Genomic DNA, 18,129 nt, shown 5'->3' with positions numbered 1-18,129 from the left:
ACAGAGAATCAACATATTCCTTTCACTCTTGTAATGCAGGAAAATTATTTTTCCTCACCAGCAAAGCACTACTTTTAATTGTCATATTTCTGGGAATAGAAGAAAATGTTACTTAAGCAGGAGGGTTAGAAGACAGTCTAGCTGGTGAGGTCTGCTTACAATTATTTTCAAAGCAGTATAAAATAAAAAGAAGTCTCACTTCTGTTAGGCTGCTGTAAGAACTATAACAACTTCTTTGGTTTTTAATGTGAATCTATTTTTTTTTCTTTTTCTGGAAGGAGAGAAACAAAATCTTCCAGCTTTCGCCAACAAGGAAATGGGGAACTCTGCTTTGGAATTCCATTCCATCCTTAGTTTTGGAGTTCAGCCCTCGTAAGTGTTACTGGAAATGCTCTCTGCATTATGTTAGTTCTCCCTAAAATAACCTGGGTATACTTCAGGATTTGTATTGAAGGAAAGGCGTATAATTTGTTTGATCTGAATATGGGCTTACTTCCACTTTTCCTTAAGCATTCACTGAATAGCAGATCTATACAGAGCTAGATGGACCTCTTGGTCAAATCCAGTCTGGTAATTCTTACATTCTTGGTACAAAGCTAGGAGTCTGGAATCTTCTAATCCACAATTCCAGTGATTCAGATCACTTCCTGTGCCTCTAGGCAAGTTATTTAATGTCTGTCTGCCTTATTTTTCCTGCTATATATGTGTTTCAGGGACAGATTTCACTTGGGTTTGGATGCAGTAATGTAATATAGATTACTCAAAGGAATAGGGCTGTGTTGTCTGTTTCTGTTCCAATGGGCAAAAGCACTCTCCTACTAAAACAGATTGAATGGGTAGATACTTTTCAAGCATATTCTACTTCTACTACTTCTGACTGACATCATAGTTACGCAAAGTACTTATACGTATCTGCTATTTGTGAAAAATGTCATCAGAAAGTTGAATTAAAATCTGTCTTGATAACTCATCTCTATATGGAAAAGATTCTATAGTTTGCTCTTAAATAGTGTGGTATTTAAGTATGAGCCTGGTTAACCCCCAAACTTCGTGGTACAGTTGTTTTGGCTGCAGAGATTTGCAGTTAATATGAATGTCATGTATTTCTGTAACAAAGTTCTGTGTATGACTTTGAAATAGACTCCTTCCAGCCTGACAGCTCTTAATCTCTCAATTTGTAGACCCTGTTATGTCAAGGTACTTCTTTACTACTGGAAACTTGTAATTTTTTTTTCTCCTCTGTACAGACAAAGGGCCTTTGTATTCAAGAATTCTTTCATAAATAACTAGACTTTGTTAGTGATTGATTGACCAGTAAGTAGTAAGCACTATTAATAATTCAGATTGAAATTATCTTGGCTTGGTTTTGCAGAGTCAAATACTCAAGCAGTATCAAGGAGATGCTTATTCTCTTTGCCACCACCATTTATAGAGTTGGATTAAAAGTTGCTCCAAATGAAGCTGATTACAGGATTCCTATGATGACCTGGAGCACCTGTGCTTTTACCATCCAGTGTATAGGTAAAGCATAATTTGCGTTTATTTCTTCTCATGACTTGAAAATCTTACTGTTGCTTGATTGTATAAATAATAATAATAGTTCTACATAATTAGCAATCTGTAATAGTATAACAATATATTTTATATGTAATTACATGTCTAACAATAGAATCATAATCTATCATCAAATAGAAATAATAGGAAGTTTTTGTTATTTGGTAGCTTATAAAATAAGGTGTGGAATGCCAACATTGAATTTAGTCTGAAAGAGCAGGGAGTGATTATATTCCACGTTCCTAATTGTAACATTAAGTATGTTTAATTAATATCTTCAGGCTGCCAAAGATCATTGACCTGCAGGCATATCCTACACTGCTGAAGATCTAACAGCTATGAAATATTACTCCATCTCTCATTATTTCTTTTTGTCTCTATTCTTGAAGAATTCTCATGGAATTTGTAGAAGAAATATGGTCTTTTGTATTCTGAAGTTGCTAAGCAGATACCTGGTAGAAAAACAAAACAAAACACCAACCCAAACATTCTCTAGCATGAATCTCTTTTTGAAGGCAAAATAATTACAATAAAAATGACTGCATTTTTTGGGCTAGTGTGCCTGTTTAGCAGTCAGTCTCATTTCATTTCTGTACTATATACACCAAGATGTTTGTGTAATAAACACGAATATCTTATAATCGTTCATGTAAAAGTTTTTCTTTAAATCCCTAGTCAGCAAGATCTGAAAACCAAATGTTTTTAAAAAGCTTGTTATGACCATTTATCTGGGAAACATTCAGTGCCATTTAAGCTAGATTTTTCAAGAGGGTTATCAGAATAAAGTTGAGCTTTAAAAAGTAGTGCTTACACTAAGAATAAATTAATCTTGGATTAAGTGTATTCTAACAGAAATGTTGTGTTGGTTCCTGTAGAACAAAGCAACTTAATTTTTTTCTGTGTTTAATTTTAAGAAAACCTCTTGGAAACAGAGGGCAAGCCTTTATTTGGATCTCTCCAAAATAGACAGGTATGGGCAAGTAAGATATGCAATACATTTTAAACAAAAAAGGTGGGTTTTTATATGTATATACACATACAGATAAAAAACTTACTGTTAAAATTGCTAACAGCAAGATCATTCTGTGCTCTCAAAGCATTTTAGATTGATAACATAAAGAGGATTCTGGAAGAATAATGCTTCTACTTATAAATGGAAGTTCATATTAAATTCACTTAATGTGTTTTCTGTATGTAGATGTTTTTACAGCTTTATTTCACTATTATATCTTTTCTTTTTTTCCTGTCTAACCATTTTCTCTTGCGCTCTAGCACAGTGGCCTTAAAGCATTAGTGCAGTTTGCAGCTGCTCAGAGAACAACATCACCACAGGTCCTGATTCAGAAACATCTGATTCGTCTTCTAGGAGGTATTGTATTCCTTTTCTTTAGTACCTTTTCGTATTGCAGAGATTTCTATTGCAAAATGGCACACACGTTAATACAACATGGAAGCAAAGGTTAGACTACTGACAACAGTGCTAACTTCAATTTCTCTGATGTTGCCTTTCATCGTGGAGTATTGCTTGAATTTAAGTAATCAGTAATTCTGTTAACCCAGCCCTATTTCACTGAAGTCCCCCAAAAATCCTCTATCCCAAATTACCACGGCCTGGAGGTACTCGGATCTGGAATGTTTACAGACGGTGAACAATCTGGTTTTGGCAGTGTTCAAAATTACTCAAATTCTGAGTGCTAAACACATGGATAAAGCCACAAAACAGGTATTCCTCTCCCTGAATTGTGATACTTCATCTTTTTAGTACTTTCAAAAGGCTACTTGCAGCCTAGTTGAAGATATTTTGGTCCCAGGGAGAGCCAGTTTGAAACACGTAGCTCTCCTTCATGTTTCTTACCGATTAGGTTGGCGTGGTGGTCTTTGTGAATCCCACTCTTTGACTTGCTTTCTATTCAATAGGTACTCTTGGGTGTGGTACAGGCTTTTGTATTGGGCTAGGTTGTGAGGCATCTAGTGTTGCAGTGCCTAAGTATATTTGTGGACTTTACCCTTAACACACTGTGTGTGCTTTATTAGAGCTGGAGAAATAAACCGAAGATTTTTATCTTAGAATTTTGAAGATATAGTCATTAAAATTGTGAGCTGATTGGGCATGTGGGAATAGCAAAACAGATGCACAATCAATTACATAAGTGGTAAGCAGTAAGTTAAATAAATACTTCCTTAGTTCAGAGAATTGGACACTTATTTTGATGAAAACACAGAAATGATAAAGGCTCTAAAATCAGATTCTGATATTGCAGAAGAAAACACATATCAAATGCATAATTGATATCTTTATTTTGTAGTTCTTCTACCAAACTTCAAAGCGGAGGACACTCCATCCCTCTTAGATGTAGATATGTTCCACATTTTGGTAAGTAGGTTAATATTACGCTTCATATTAATGCTTTTTTTTCTGAGCACAGATTTTTGTGTACTTTACCCTGTAGATACTCCTGCATTATATGTTCACTTGCATGAGTCGAATGATTGTACATGAGCACTGCATACAAACAAATGATTACATATGGCCACCATATACAAGCGTTACTGTTATGCTGTTTTTCTAGCTTTCAAGTCTTTGCTGTCTCACTCTTATTAAATTTCATGCTTGCAATCTTAATCGTCTTTTTACCACCTCTATTTCTATCAAACCTCAGAAAAACCCCACCGAGAAATGTACCCATTCAGCTTGTTTCCCTGACTTTCCCTTGTCTCCAGTCATCTTGTATCTTCTGATTCCTTCACGTTCACTCTGTCCTCTTTACTCTGTTCTCTTAGCCTCTTCTTTTTGTTCTTAATACAAATCTGTGTTATAGTTTCTTCCACTGTTAAAAAAACATCAAAAAAGCCAACAAAAAGCAAACAAACAGAAAACCAAACCCACCAAAATAAAACCTGTTTTGATCTGGTTGCCTTTCTAACTAATGCTTGGTCTCTCTTCTCGCTTTTTTCAATGTGCTTTGTATTATGTCAAAAAACAGAAATTAAGCTTTCTAGGAACTGGACAAGCTTTCTTGGCATATCCCTAAACTGGCAATTACAATGGAACTATATCTGAGTTTCTTATATGCTGGAGGGATGCAAATGGTTAATATTTTCCAATGAATTTTTGCAACACTTTGTGAATTAAAACTAGCAAAATAAGTGAACGTACTTAAATTGACTACAGAAATGAAATTTAAATGCAGCATGAGAATATAATTTCTATTACCCATGTAGCTATTACCAAATTTCTGTTACTTTAATAGTAATTCCTTCCCTTTCACTGTAGGTGGGAGTTGTGTTATCATTTTCATCTTTATACTGGGACGATGCTGTAGACTTGCAACCTTCATCAACTAGTTCAGCCTATAACCACCTCTACCTCTTCCATCTGACAACATTGGCACACATAACACAAATTGTCATCTCTTCAGCAACAGATAGAGGTATACTTGGGGTGGATTATTCTGGCATTTTTACACAATTTCTTAAAAATAACAGATGGACACCATTAGTGTCTTTCAGGTATAAACTTCCTCATAATAAATGACACTCAGTGCTAGGTAGTAATAGTTGTTTTCTAGTAAAAAATAAATAGCACTACATCATTTTCAGAGCATTTTATTATATCGCTTGTCTGTGCTTAGCCTAAGAAAACAAAGTAGTTATTGATATATCAGTACTTGATCAAGTCAGTCATTTAAAAGCAGTAACTTTCCCCTCTTCACACTTTGTAGGAGAAGCAAAGCTCGGCCCAGCAGCAGGACTCTGACCTGTACAGTGACAGTATGGATTTGGGAAATAAACTTTTCTTTACCCTTCAACCTAGTAAATACCCAGAGCTGAAATACAGAATCCTGTAAACTGATAGGAGAGAAGTTCACTTTTCTCTGTATTTCATACTACTGTTAAAAACTGTCAGGCTTCCTAGCTACTACTTTCCTTTTTCTTTCAGCATGATGGGAGTTAAGAAGAAAAAAATAAAAATCCTGTAGTTTAATCTATATAGGACAATAACTTCAAAAGTTCAAGGGAAGGAAGCAGTTTTTAGATGAGGATGAGCAATGAGGCAGTAATCTTGATTCTTCTTTACAGCATGCAGTTTTAGGAGAACATTTGTTAAGTTAAAACTAGCAAATAGAAAATAATTAAGGAAAATAAAGTGGAAATATTTGTGTAATGCAATTTTTTTAAAAAAGAGCTCAGTATATGTAAAAAGAGAATTGTGTCACAAATGAAGTGCATTTACAGTGGGATTCATCTTTTTGTGTGCAGAATCCCCTACTGCTCAATCATATGACAACAGTGAGGAGGCATGCTCTGCACAGTCTTTCTGCAGAGAGGTTTGCCAGTACACCAGCGGGTAAGTAGCAGTTCAGTTGCAGCATCACGTTTTCCTAGAAAGATGTCAATCCACAGGGATTGACCTGAATGACACAGAAAACAGGAAAAAATGTATCCATTTTGTATGGGGAGTTAGCACAAAGCCTTGTGCTTTCTTCCCATGCTCCTGAACACTGAAGAAAAGGAAACTGGTGAAAGGACACTTTTAGTTAAAATAGCTACTTTTTGTAGACAACAGAGTAAATTCTTAGTCTCAGGGTGAAAAATACCTGTGTCCATTCTGGAGAGAAATACAATCACTAACTAGACTATTTTTTTCTTTGCCTTCATTGCCTTTTTTACATCTCACAATTATAGATGGAAGCCAGAAAGAAGGAAATGGTTCTACTATAAAAGGGGAAAAAGTTTAAAGCTAAACACAGTTGCTTATTTGTTTGAGCATTAGTGCCCGTCTTTTCAGACTTTTTTGATAGGTATAACTACAGACTCTTTAGTATTTCAGTACCTGTGTGTGAAATAAGCTAGAAAATAGGGATGTACCCTGTACAAATTCTGCTTTGATTTATCTTCACCAAGGCTGGATGCAAAGATATGCCAATGCTATCCACTTGTCTAAAAGTTTTAAATCTAAATTTCTAAATATTTAAAATTTTGGCATGTAAATAATAGGAGTAATTTTTCTGAGGCATGAGCTTAGAATCAGAGTTGCTGTGCATTTTGGAAGATCAGCTCCCTGTACCGAGATGCCTATCTACAGAATTAAATGCCAAAGACTAGGCAACCCAGCTCTGAAACTTTTAGTGTTTTAATTTCTGTGTATACATTGCCTTCTAACTCTGGCCAATCTGTGCTTAAACAGCACAATCTGTGTAGTAATTTTGCAGTGGTCTATGATGTTATAATACAGCTTTACAGGTCATTCCACTGTGCATCCTGGTCAACATTCGTGTGAACATCCTGTTCACTTGTGAAATTAACGTCAGTTTAAATTTTTTAGAAAACAGGGACACTGTAGATAGTCTAAAATTCATAGTAAATTTAACTTAAATGCTCACAGAGCATAAACTACAAGAATAATTACTGAGATTATTATCACTGGTATTTTTTTGTCAAAAATGGATTTGTTATAGCTTTATTAAAACAATGAGTGTTAATGTTGTGACTTCCATAATGAAGTATGAGGTAATCATTTTTTTAATTCTGTTGGCTTTGTTGTTCTTGAAGAATATTGATGTTTGGGGGTGTTTCATTTTTGAATTGCATTCAGAACACCAACTGAAGGAAAAACTGTCACCATTCCAAAAAAAATGCTGGCTTTTGGTAATAAAAAACAAAGTGTAAGAATCAGTTGCTGTATGTGTGGTGCTGTATTGCACAGTTTAAATCAGGTTATCTTGAGTTGCCTAGAGATGGACAGCTATTTATTGGCTATGTATTTTTTCTTATAATTCTGAAAAATGAAAGTTGAGATAATTAGAAGTCTTAATTTAAGTGTTCTGCATAAGCTCAGTACTCATTCCTTAGGGAAGGTTGGAAGTTAGGTGCTGGTGGCCGTGTTTCACAGAATTTGGGGTATATTGGTGCTGCTGCTGCACAGCTGCTATTCTACCAATGCTAGCCAGAATTTGAAAGTGCTACAAGATTTTGCACTGTGAATTACTGCAGCTATTTCTCATTTGTGTGTTACAGTTGCTTTAGTCAGGATATTCCAGGCTGGCTTGTGTGGGATTGCGTTAAAAAAGGCATCATGCCTTACCTTCGTTGTGCTGCTTTATTTTTTCATTATTTGCTGGGAGTTTCTCCACCTGAGGAGCTACTACAAGGTAAAGATGAGAAAGCAAATGTATCTATATATTGACGTTTACTCTTTTCTTGGAAGGCTGGAGTTAATGTTCACAGTAATTTAATAGTTAATACATTGAAGTAAGACTTGGAAAGAAAAGGAAATACTCATTTATATAGGACAGGGCAGGCACGGGAGGTTGGGTTGTCTGGGCCTTCTTTGTGTGGGAAAGAGTTACTTCTCAGTATGTGCGGATTGTGAATTATCGATGATGTATTCATAGTAAGTATTTGTGGACATAAAGATTCTGTGATTTCAAGGATAATTCTAGGGGCATAGAGTACATCACCCGAGAAATACCCATGAGTATATTTTAAAAAAACAAAACCTTTTTCTGCAGTTGCTATTGTTGACAAATGGTAAACCCAGGGATACAGCAAAACAGAGCCTAGTAGAAATAAAGTGTGTTATAAAACCTAAACCTCTTCCTTAAAGGATCCTGACACATTACAGATACTAAACCCCAAAATAAGTATTTTGTCTTCTGTCAAAATGCAGTGAAACACAGAATCATCAACTATTTGGAAAGGAGGACCAAAATTGCTATGCACGACTGAGACAAAATATAGTATCTTAATTTATATAAACCGTGAGCTAAGTTTGAATTTGATGAGAAAATACAAGTCAAAATCTCAGCCCTTTGGGATATGCTGTTGTCCTTACCATTAGTGTGGAACTTTGACTGTGTAGGGAGGAGGCTTCCTGCAGCAGAGCAAATAAATGAGTACCCAGCAAACTATTAACTTAGCCCAACTTTATGTAATGTGTTAGTGCTGACCTCATCATAGCAAAATTGATTATGATTGCAGGCCAAAAATATGGTGAAAAGCTAAAATGTGATAAGTACAGAAATCTGCTGTGCTAATGTGTTAAATATTATGCAGTGAAATGAAATTTAAGCAAGGAATTCTGTTTTTACAGAGACTTATGCATGACAAATTAACAAATTTGACATTTTATATTATTAAACCTAAAGTAGATCCTCAGCTAATGAAAATGATTACAGCTTTGATAAGTCAGTGGAGTTACATCCAATAGTACTAGCTAGGAGCTATGCTGAAGCTGTAAGATGCATATTATTCAATGGAAAAGGGATCAGGAGAATTCTAGTTTTGAGTGAATTACTGAGCAGTGCTGAAACATTTTAACAGTTGCTCATGTTTTCTCTTTCTTTTGCAGTTTCTGAAGAAGGACAATTCAAGGCACTTTGTAGTTATCTCTCTCTACCTACCAATTTGTTCTTGCTCTTCCAGGAGTATTGGGACACAGTAAATCCATTGCTTCAAAGGTACTAATTGGGAATGGACAGGCCACATTTTTCTGTTGTGATGGCCCTATTGGAATTCTGGATCAAATTTATTAATAAATGATTGAGCTCAAATTCATACTAGAGTTCCAAACATTTGTTTGATGTGCACAGGTATATTGAAACTCTTAAAGCACTTCAAAACCATAAAACATTCTGTTTCTTATAGTAATCCAAACATAAAACAATTATAGTTTAAGGGACTAGTGCTTGCAGACTTGCATGGAATCATTTATGTGGATAGAAGTTATGTATAGACTTTTTCTTGCATGCTGTGTCACTTACTGTTCATTGGCCTGTTTTTAATCTGTCTACAGCAAAAGTGTTGATTACATGAGCTACAATATGAGAATATGAAAAATTACGTAGCTGGCAGGGTGAGGCTTTGGACTATTTCTTCCATGGATTTCAAAAATAGCCCAGTGAATGTAGAAGTTAGCTTAATGGTTGAAAGGTACAGCTTGAGTATTATGTACCTTTCGATCTAGCAGTAAAGAAATAATTGGTAAAATTTTCCATTCAAAAATACAAGCTAAAATAAACACCCCCTCCCTCCAACTCTGAGAACTATCCTGCTATATTTTGTTGGAGAATGTTTCCATAGATTAAGGTGACCGTTTGAGCACATGGTTGCATTATTATTCCTGGCTCTAGACAGAGTTTTCTGGCTCACGTTAGCTTTTTCTGGTCTTTTTATGGGGTTTGTTTGTTTGTTTTCTGCCTCTGGCCTGTTTTGTTGTCTAAATTCCTTTAATTTAGGTGACATTTGAGCAGTTGATACCAATTTACAGTCCATATAGCTGACCTAAACAATTACCTACATATAATTTTACTATAAATAATTGCATTTGCAGTATATATAATTATGTAGATAAACTTATTTAATGCTATTATTATTATATGTTCCTACATGTTTGCTCAAAGACATCACAGTGCTTATAAGAGAACACAGAGCATAGGGGCTTGTGAACCCTGAAGGCGGGGCTAAAAAATCCACCATAGTGCTCCCAGTCAAAAACAGATGTTTCAAGTGGGAGGCTACATATTTAATGTAATAGTAACAGTTGTCAAACCATCATGCAAGTTCCCATATGTTTTTTGAAATAATCTTATTTCAGAAGACTAAATTTGATGGTTGTTGAGAAGCGTGTTAAATGAAGCATACTAGATTGACCATCTGCTGCAGTTTTCTCTCCCTCCGCCTCCTCTTTGTACAAATAACTTAAAACTAAGACCAATTCCTCTGTTTAGTAACTTGCCAATATCTACCGCTGGTGGTAGATATTGGTGGGCATGTTTGGCTATTCTAAGCAAGCATACAGCATGCAATAAAGCATTGTAAAATAAACACTGGGTAATGATTATTAAAGCAATAAATATTTTCCTAGTAGAATGTGTATTTTATTTTGCTGTGGCTTTCAGCAGATATATTCCAAAACGAGTTGTGTATTGTAGCCCACTTTTACTTTAAGAACTTCAATATGTCTGAAGACTGCTTGTGGTTTTTAACTCTGTGTTAACACTGTCTTCATATGCACTGGTTTTAAGTGTTGTTGTTTTTCACATAGGTTTTTCTCTTGTATACACACTTAAGTTCTTTTCCTGAAACAAAAGTGTGAAGAATAGTTGCTGCTTCTTGTGAAGTTTTAGCTAGAACTATTAATGCTTTATCTGTGCTTTGTGTTTGCTTGTTGCTTACTAGTTTAGTGATCTCGAATATGTATTATTATCAAGCACTAACTTCTCTAAATGTTCTTTTGAAATAGATGGTGTGCTGACCCTGTGGTGTTAAGTTGTTTAAAGGGGAAAAGCATTGCAATAAGGTTAGTTTGTTGGTTTTTTCCTTCTATTTTTTACTTCAAACTGTTGAAAGAATGAACTGCTTGTTGTGGGCAAGTTAGAGAGTGCTTATATTTTCTTCCTCTTGCTCTGCTACCAAAAGTACATTTCTCTCTTAAATGGTTTTGTATTATTCCTCATGCAGTGACTCTTCATTGAGAATGTACAACATTCCGTTAGACAAGTTATGTAGCTTACTCTAGGAAAAAACAAATGCGAACTGAAATATGAAATGTCTTCATACATGTATGTTACATATGAAATCTAATTTTGTGACCTATGCTGGAATATAGAAATGCCAAAGCTCTCCTGTGGAGCCTCTCACTTGGGCTCCTAGGACTGAAGAGTTCCTCTAGAACTACAGAAGCTTGCAGAAAGGACCAAAAGCTTAGTAGGATCACGATTTATAGCTATCTATTCTGTTCTTTGCTGCGATCTTTGTTATTCTCATTATAGTTCTTTTTCACTTACCCAGGTACCCTAGGAAAAGAAATAGTTTAATAGAGCTTCCTGAAGACTATAGCTGCCTTCTGAACCAAGCCTCTCAATTTAGGTAAGACGTGACACATTAGGTTGCCTTCCCAGGTGTTTTGTCACTTTTGTATTCTTGCAGTTACTGTAACTGGTGTTAAAACCATGTACAGAAATTATTTTGCAGAAGTGAAGGCACTCGTATGGTTATACTGTCCAATACTTGCACATGTTCATTTTAAAGCTGAAACATAACAGCTTGCTAAATAAGTCACTTGTGTCTGGTAGGATAGCATATAAAAGTATTATAGCTTAATCTTCTGGTCATTTTTCACTAGTGCAATGTGTATTTGGTTGGGCCATAAGCCTGAAAATTATTTTTGCACTGGACACAAAAAGCCCAGAAGGTTGGCGCTGGTGAATCATAGGATAATTCAGGTTAGAAGGTACTTCAGCAGATCCATCTAGTCCAACCTCCTGCTCAAAGCAGATATCTTGCAGATAAAATATTTCAAGCAATGTAAAAATATAGCCAGAGGAAGCAAATACATGAAATATGGTTATGGCATAGTATGTCTTAGGTTTTTTGTCTTTTTCTGGATAGGGGTCTTGTTTGGTTTTCTGTTGTTATTGTTTCTTAAGGAACATTATCCATAGTTAACATTTCTTTTAAAGTTTAATTCCTGCAATAACTTCTGGTTACACTTCTTTTAGATGCCCGCGGTCTTCTGATGATGAACAAAAACATCCAGTATTGTGTTTATTCTGTGGGGCTATGTTGTGTTCCCAGAATACTTGCTGTCAGGAGCTGGTGAATGGGGAGGAGCTGGGAGCCTGTACTTCTCATGCTCTTCAATGTGGAGCTGGAGTCTGTATGTTTCTCAAGTAAGTAGCTAGCTAGAATTCATTGTGGTAAAGGGAAGTATTTGAAGGTCAAAATTCATAACATTGTCAAAGCACTTCATTGTTTTTGTCTGAGACAAAGAAACATTGCTTTGACCTAAAATATAGCTCACCAAAAAGTTAAGAACCTGCTGGGAGTTGTCTTGTATTTTAAATGTAGCTATTTTTTCCTTAAGAATCAGGGAATGCAAAGTTGTCCTCATTGAAGGTAAAACCAGGGGCTGCTTATATCCTGCTCCCTACTTGGATGAATATGGAGAAACAGATCCAGGTCTGAAGTAAGTGAATGTTTGACTGAATTTCTACATTCCCATTTTGGTATCTCTTTTTTCTTATACCCATTAGACAACATGTTCTTCTGCTAGCATGTACAGCACTGTCATATGTGTCTTGGCCTGCTGAACTTGTTTAACTTCAAAGTCCTGATGGCAGCTTCCAGTTGTGCATGGGTCATTCATAATGGAAAAATACACTTTTTGGTACTGTTAAACTTTCTTACTTTTCTCAAGAGTACTTTGTGTGCTTTGCATCAGAAATGTGCAACAACTGCCAGTGCTGCGATGTCATCTTGGAAATGGTAGTTGTTGCTTGTCACACATAGAATTTTTTTCATTTCCAGTAGACTTGTTGGATTTGGTATTCATAAAAGTATTTAATATTTTTCTGGCTATCGTTAGAATGTTAATGCTAGCTATTAATGGAACAGTTTGTGAGTTGCTATTCTGATATGCTTATTGGGTATTCTCCTTTTTCCTTCTATGAAGAAGAGGCAATCCCCTGCATTTATGTCAGGAGCGTTACCGGAAGCTCCATCTGCTATGGCAGCAACACTGCATCATAGAGCAGATTGCCAGGAGCCAAGAAACGAATCAGATCTTCTTTGGATTCAACTGGCAACTGCTCTGAGTCTCTTGAGTTTTAGTGAAAACTCTTCTGTTTGGCAGTGCTTTGGAAAAGGAAAGGAGGGTGGCAGTAAATAATCTACTCTCAAGTGGATTCTGTAGTTCGGACGTGATGGATTCTCTAGGTTGGATGTATTACTGGGACATTGAAATAGAATCCTATGACATATGTTTTGCTCTTTTGGTTTTTTCCCCTCAAAAGGAAACCCACATTATATAATTATTACTGAACATTCAGGTCCAGAAATATTTCCACTTTTTTTTTTTTTTGGAGAAGTTGTAATTGTTTCACGTGTTTTGACGAGGACAGCTTCCCAAATGCTGTGCTTGAGGGCACATACCACATTTCTGTCTCTTCCATGTCTTGAGAATATACCTAAATGGTGTTGCTATGGAAAAGCTTCCTTTACTTTCCTCCTAGGTTCTTTTCCCAAGCTTAGTGAAGCTTTTAAATAGGTCAACATCTGTGGCATAATACTGGAGTGCAAGTGGTGTCAGGCCTTTAGTAATCTGTAGCAACAGGTACAGCAAACATTAAGTTGTACAGAAAAAGCCTGCATTCAGCTATATCATGGGATTTAATGAAGAGTTTTTAATTAATGAACTCTTTAAAGGAGAAGTGTGGGATAGAAAGTGCATGGAGGAGTTACCATCTTGCTTGTTGCATCAAAAAATAAAGTCCATGCTTTTTGCATTGCCAGAACTGCACTTTATCTAATGAATTTGTCCTCTATTAATGTTGTGTATCCTAAGAGGTCTAGGGCTACACCATTTGGCTAGATTGTGGTTAGTTTTACTTCTTTTACAGTTTGTCTTCTGAGATTTTCCCCAAGAACCAAACGTGAAAATACTGTTAGGTAGTTGTAGTGTAGCTCTGCAAGTTATACAAGAGCCAGAGACTTCAGTAAAGTAGAAGACCTTCAAAGCTATCATTGGACTAAAATCAAGGCCCAAAAGCAGCAAGTTTTAGAATCAGAAATAAGTTTGTTTGCCCATAGTTGAGGGATTTTCCACTCTTCATCCTCTGTCACTCTTGTTTGGAGCCCTGCCTGCATAAATGAAATTGTGTGTTTTGAGGGGTGTGTTCAGTGGTTCAGTGCCAGTTATAGCAGAAAAGGGAAAAAAAGGTGTCTACGTCTGTCTTTGTCCTTAAGTAGTTAATAGCACATTGTGATTGAACTTTCTCTCAATGATACGAGACTGTCCTTCAGTTCTAAATGTTTATTGTTCTGTTTTCTGAATTTCAACCATAATACATGTGAGAGAATTTGTAATGTGATAGGTAAAAAGGCTTTCCCAGGAAAGCCCATTTCTGTGCAAAAGTTTGAAGTTGTCATTACTCTAAATTTCCCCGCCCCTTTGCTGTTTGGATTCTTTTGTGTCATTTTAATAAGGCCTGCAAGGGGAGGCTTTCAAATTAATGTCTGAGAGCGTGTTTTTGTATGATTTGGTTTTGGTTTTTTGGTTTGTTTATTTTGCTACTGATTGTATGAGAGATAGTAGAATCACAAATAATGATTTAGATTTAAATATCATTGTTCTCCTAGTTTTTTAAAGTTTTTAGAGTACGTATGAGTGCACTGAACAGCACCATAATGCATCTAAAAGTGTAATATCAATGAACTCACATATTGTTCTGATTTCAAATACTTTTTTATAACTTTTGCAATACTCTTTCCCTGGCTTTGGTGTATTTTTCAGGTATTCTGTTTCTTGCAGTTAAGACCATTCTCCTTATTTTGCTTCTTTCAGATTTTAAACCTGAATATGAAACTCTTTAAAGACAAACTTTAATTCTGTTAGTCTTCTCTAAAATGTTTTTCAAATGCATACTGAATTTAGAAGAACACTTGTCATGAAAATTTGCACGCACTGGCGATTTCTAAGGTCATCAAAACACTTCTTACCAACAAAAACATTGGATGAAGACTAGCAAATGTATGCCTCGTTGATAGCAAAACTGTGTTCACTTGCTGTTTCCCTCTGATATTTACCTATTCCTTTATCAAAAACTTTCAGTTACCTTGCACTTCACTGATACAAAAATTCCGTTATCAAATATGCAGTGAGATCAGTTTATTTTGTTTTCTGTCTGAACTGTAGTATATAAGGACAGGAGCTGGTCTGAGCAGGTGAGCTTGTGTTTAAAGCTCTAGAAATCTTTTTGTAGCTGAAGAAGTGGGAGAGGAAAGTTGCATCTTTCTGTACGTTTGCACATACTAATTTAGCAAATGGGCTCCCATATCATTCACTGACTAGCATGGTCATCTTTCATTTCATGAATTACTATGCAGTTTTGTTCACTGTGAGTATAATCTGTATTTAGTGATCGCAAGACGCTTACACCACTGATTTCTGTTCCATCCAAGCTGACAGAAGTTATTTGATAATGCACATATTGGTATCTTTAATTGCAAAAATGTAAATTTGAAACTTGTATAATGTTCTTGTGCTTTTGAAATAAAATATCTTGTATATGTATATTTAAAAAAAAAGGGAAATAAAGTAACTTCTCATAGATTATTCAGCTTTTATTTGGAGGCGCTTTGACACTTCCACTTCACAGTTCATTTTACAGGAGCATTATAGCAGCATCCATCAGTATGGAAAAGGGGAAGAGTTAGTAAATGGCGCGTAAACAATACCAGTTATCCCTGTGGTCCATATAATCATCGCACCAGTTAGTAACGGTGGCAAGCTTTTTCTTATTTAAAGAAATATTCCACTTGAAACTTGTCCTAGTATTTTACAGATGCAAATTCCTGCAGTGTCTACCTCAATTTGTAAAAGAAGTCGTAAGTACCAAATTTAATATTTACATGGCCTTAAACTGATTAGTTGAGTGATTCTGGTTTTGTAGCTTCTCAAAGAAGAACTGGCTGCACTGTCTGTCAGGTACTTAACCTCTAGAAAGGGAAAGTTTGTGGTGTTGGTCTAATGTGCTGTGTGATACTTTTTAATTCTTTTTTTTTGTTTTAAAAAGTGGTTTATTACAGAGCAAAGAGCCAAGAAATCTTTTACATAGAAAAGGCCAGTACTTCTTGCCCCTTTTTATGTTACAGGCTGCTGGTTGTCATCACTTTCTCGCTGCTTTGCTGTAGCTTCGGGTATCGTTAAGCTTACGGAGTTTGGGTGTTAATGGTGGTGCTCTCTATGCTTATTCTTAGTAAAGGAGGTGTTTTTAAAGAACTAATTCCTGAAAAGGTAAAAGGTAAAGGTAGGTAAATAAAAGTCTACTAGCAAAACTGTTCTGAAGAGCATTAGAACAAGAAGCCCATTCATTGGGGGAGGAAGGAAAAAAAACACAGCACCATTTTTTTGCATAGTACGAATCTCAAGATGCAATGTACAAATGTACAAAATTGCATACGGGACGGTTTTGGTTGTCATATGCTTTGTTTTATGGTTGAAATCCACTTTATTTTCTAGACAATGCCCTTGAATCATCTCCATTATTAACTAGTCAGATTCATGATACAATATCTGAGTTTTTTACTTAGATTCTTTTAACCTATTACTTCACAAGATCTTCAGAGATACTTTCTTCAAAAATGAAAGTTGTTTCCTTTCTGTGGCACAATCTCTTTTGTTTTTCTGTGTTTTGCAGGTGGGCTAAATTGGGGGGTTGATATAGAAAATAAATGGATAATAATGAAAATCCACCCCTATACAAGTGTCTCAAACCCAGTTATTTCTAATCCTAGTTACATTTTTCTAAACTTCTTTCTGTGACTCATGCTGACTTTTACTAAAAGTGGCAAAACCGATGTATCTCAATCCTCTGATACTGCAGATGATCTAGTATTTATTTTCCTAATTCAGACTTACACACAACTTCATTGAGCAATTCAATTTACATACTCCATGCAGTTGCCTCCAGTTAATTGACATACAGGAGCAGGACAAGATCATCCAAGTGATAGTCTCCTCAGAAATAAGGACTCCACCTTCCATGAGCATCACACCTTTATGGTTCTTTGCTAAACTGGACAGTACCGCATGCAGAGCCTAATGTGCTCCCATAGCGGAAAACTGATACGAAGCACATGTGTACCAAATGATTTGTTAGTTTTTAAATATCGTGACTCTTGTGTTGTAGAGAACTGTACGACTGTATGCAATTTAAAAAAATCAGTTTGCAGAAGGGAGGTTTCTATCCTCTAAGGAAATGTGCTGTGTTCATTTTTTTAAATATGAATTAAACTTTAAATGTGCAGTATTTATATATTATTTTTTCTTTATGATCAATGTAGAGCAAGTGTTTTTCAGTGATAATCAGAAAGCTTTAAAGGAAGAGCATCATAATTGCAATTTCTACAGGAACTGCCATAGTGCCTTCTCCAGAAACTGAACATTAAAATGTTTCAGGTTTTTTTTTATGAAGAGCTTCATAAAGAAGATAGTTTTATGCATAGGTGAGTTCCTCACTCTGGAAGTAGCTGTTGCACAAATGTATTGTTATTAATTCTGGCTGGATTAAGCATTAATAACAAATAGGGTAAGAAGTGTCTGCCAAATCGTATTTATTTCTGTATCTGAGCAGATGCTCCGGCTTAAAGGCTTGGCTTGCTAATGCCATCTTTGTCTTTATAAATTACAGAGAATTAAAAATGGAGTCCGTGCTGCTAGCTGAGTTTGTTTTCTCGATCCAGTGGCTGTAATGTTAAATATTCCAAACTATCGTGACAGGTGCCGTAACGCAAGCTAGATACATAGGGTGTATTTCTACTGTCTGAGGAAACTCATATGTACAAAGCAAAGGAGAAAACATTTATTTAGTAAAGTAAAATTTATCCTGATTCCTGTGAAATGAGCTGTCATCTTTTTGTAATATGTCTATATCAATGGGGACTCTGAGCACCTTTGCAGGATAGAAATGAACAATCTAATGACTAAGTAATTACTGGCAATAGTCAAGACAACACCTGTTCCCTGTGAAATGTGTGCTGATTCTCAGTTCATTTCACAAGCGATCACATTGC

The 18,129-nt window shown here is 35.7% G+C and overlaps 1 protein-coding gene across 6 annotated transcripts in view; it reads left to right on the top strand.

Annotated features, from left to right (window-relative positions):
• The window catches only part of UBR1 (ubiquitin protein ligase E3 component n-recognin 1), a 72,285-nt gene extending 54,919 nt beyond the window's left edge, over positions 1–17,366 (top strand). For all 6 annotated transcript variants that reach the window (XM_054826467.1, XM_054826465.1, XM_054826466.1 and 3 more), the window contains 14 exons: positions 279–372; positions 1,373–1,521; positions 2,469–2,524; positions 2,827–2,923; positions 3,861–3,928; positions 4,829–4,985; positions 5,815–5,902; positions 7,573–7,706; positions 8,906–9,014; positions 10,799–10,855; positions 11,347–11,424; positions 12,057–12,227; positions 12,422–12,523; positions 13,010–17,366. In XM_054826467.1, the coding sequence (XP_054682442.1) occupies positions 279–372; positions 1,373–1,521; positions 2,469–2,524; positions 2,827–2,923; positions 3,861–3,928; positions 4,829–4,985; positions 5,815–5,902; positions 7,573–7,706; positions 8,906–9,014; positions 10,799–10,855; positions 11,347–11,424; positions 12,057–12,227; positions 12,422–12,523; positions 13,010–13,151 (1,502 nt within the window). In that variant the 3' untranslated portion in view covers positions 13,152–17,366. The remainder of the gene's footprint in view (positions 1–278; positions 373–1,372; positions 1,522–2,468; positions 2,525–2,826; positions 2,924–3,860; positions 3,929–4,828; positions 4,986–5,814; positions 5,903–7,572; positions 7,707–8,905; positions 9,015–10,798; positions 10,856–11,346; positions 11,425–12,056; positions 12,228–12,421; positions 12,524–13,009) is intronic.
• The last annotated feature ends 763 nt before the right edge of the window (positions 17,367–18,129 follow it).

The sequence above is a fragment of the Grus americana genome, chromosome 5, assembly GCF_028858705.1.
Source record: "Grus americana isolate bGruAme1 chromosome 5, bGruAme1.mat, whole genome shotgun sequence".
Taxonomy (NCBI): Eukaryota; Metazoa; Chordata; class Aves; order Gruiformes; family Gruidae; genus Grus; species Grus americana.
Note: the sequence above shows the minus strand (reverse complement) of the source record. Positions and strands in the feature narration are given on the sequence as shown.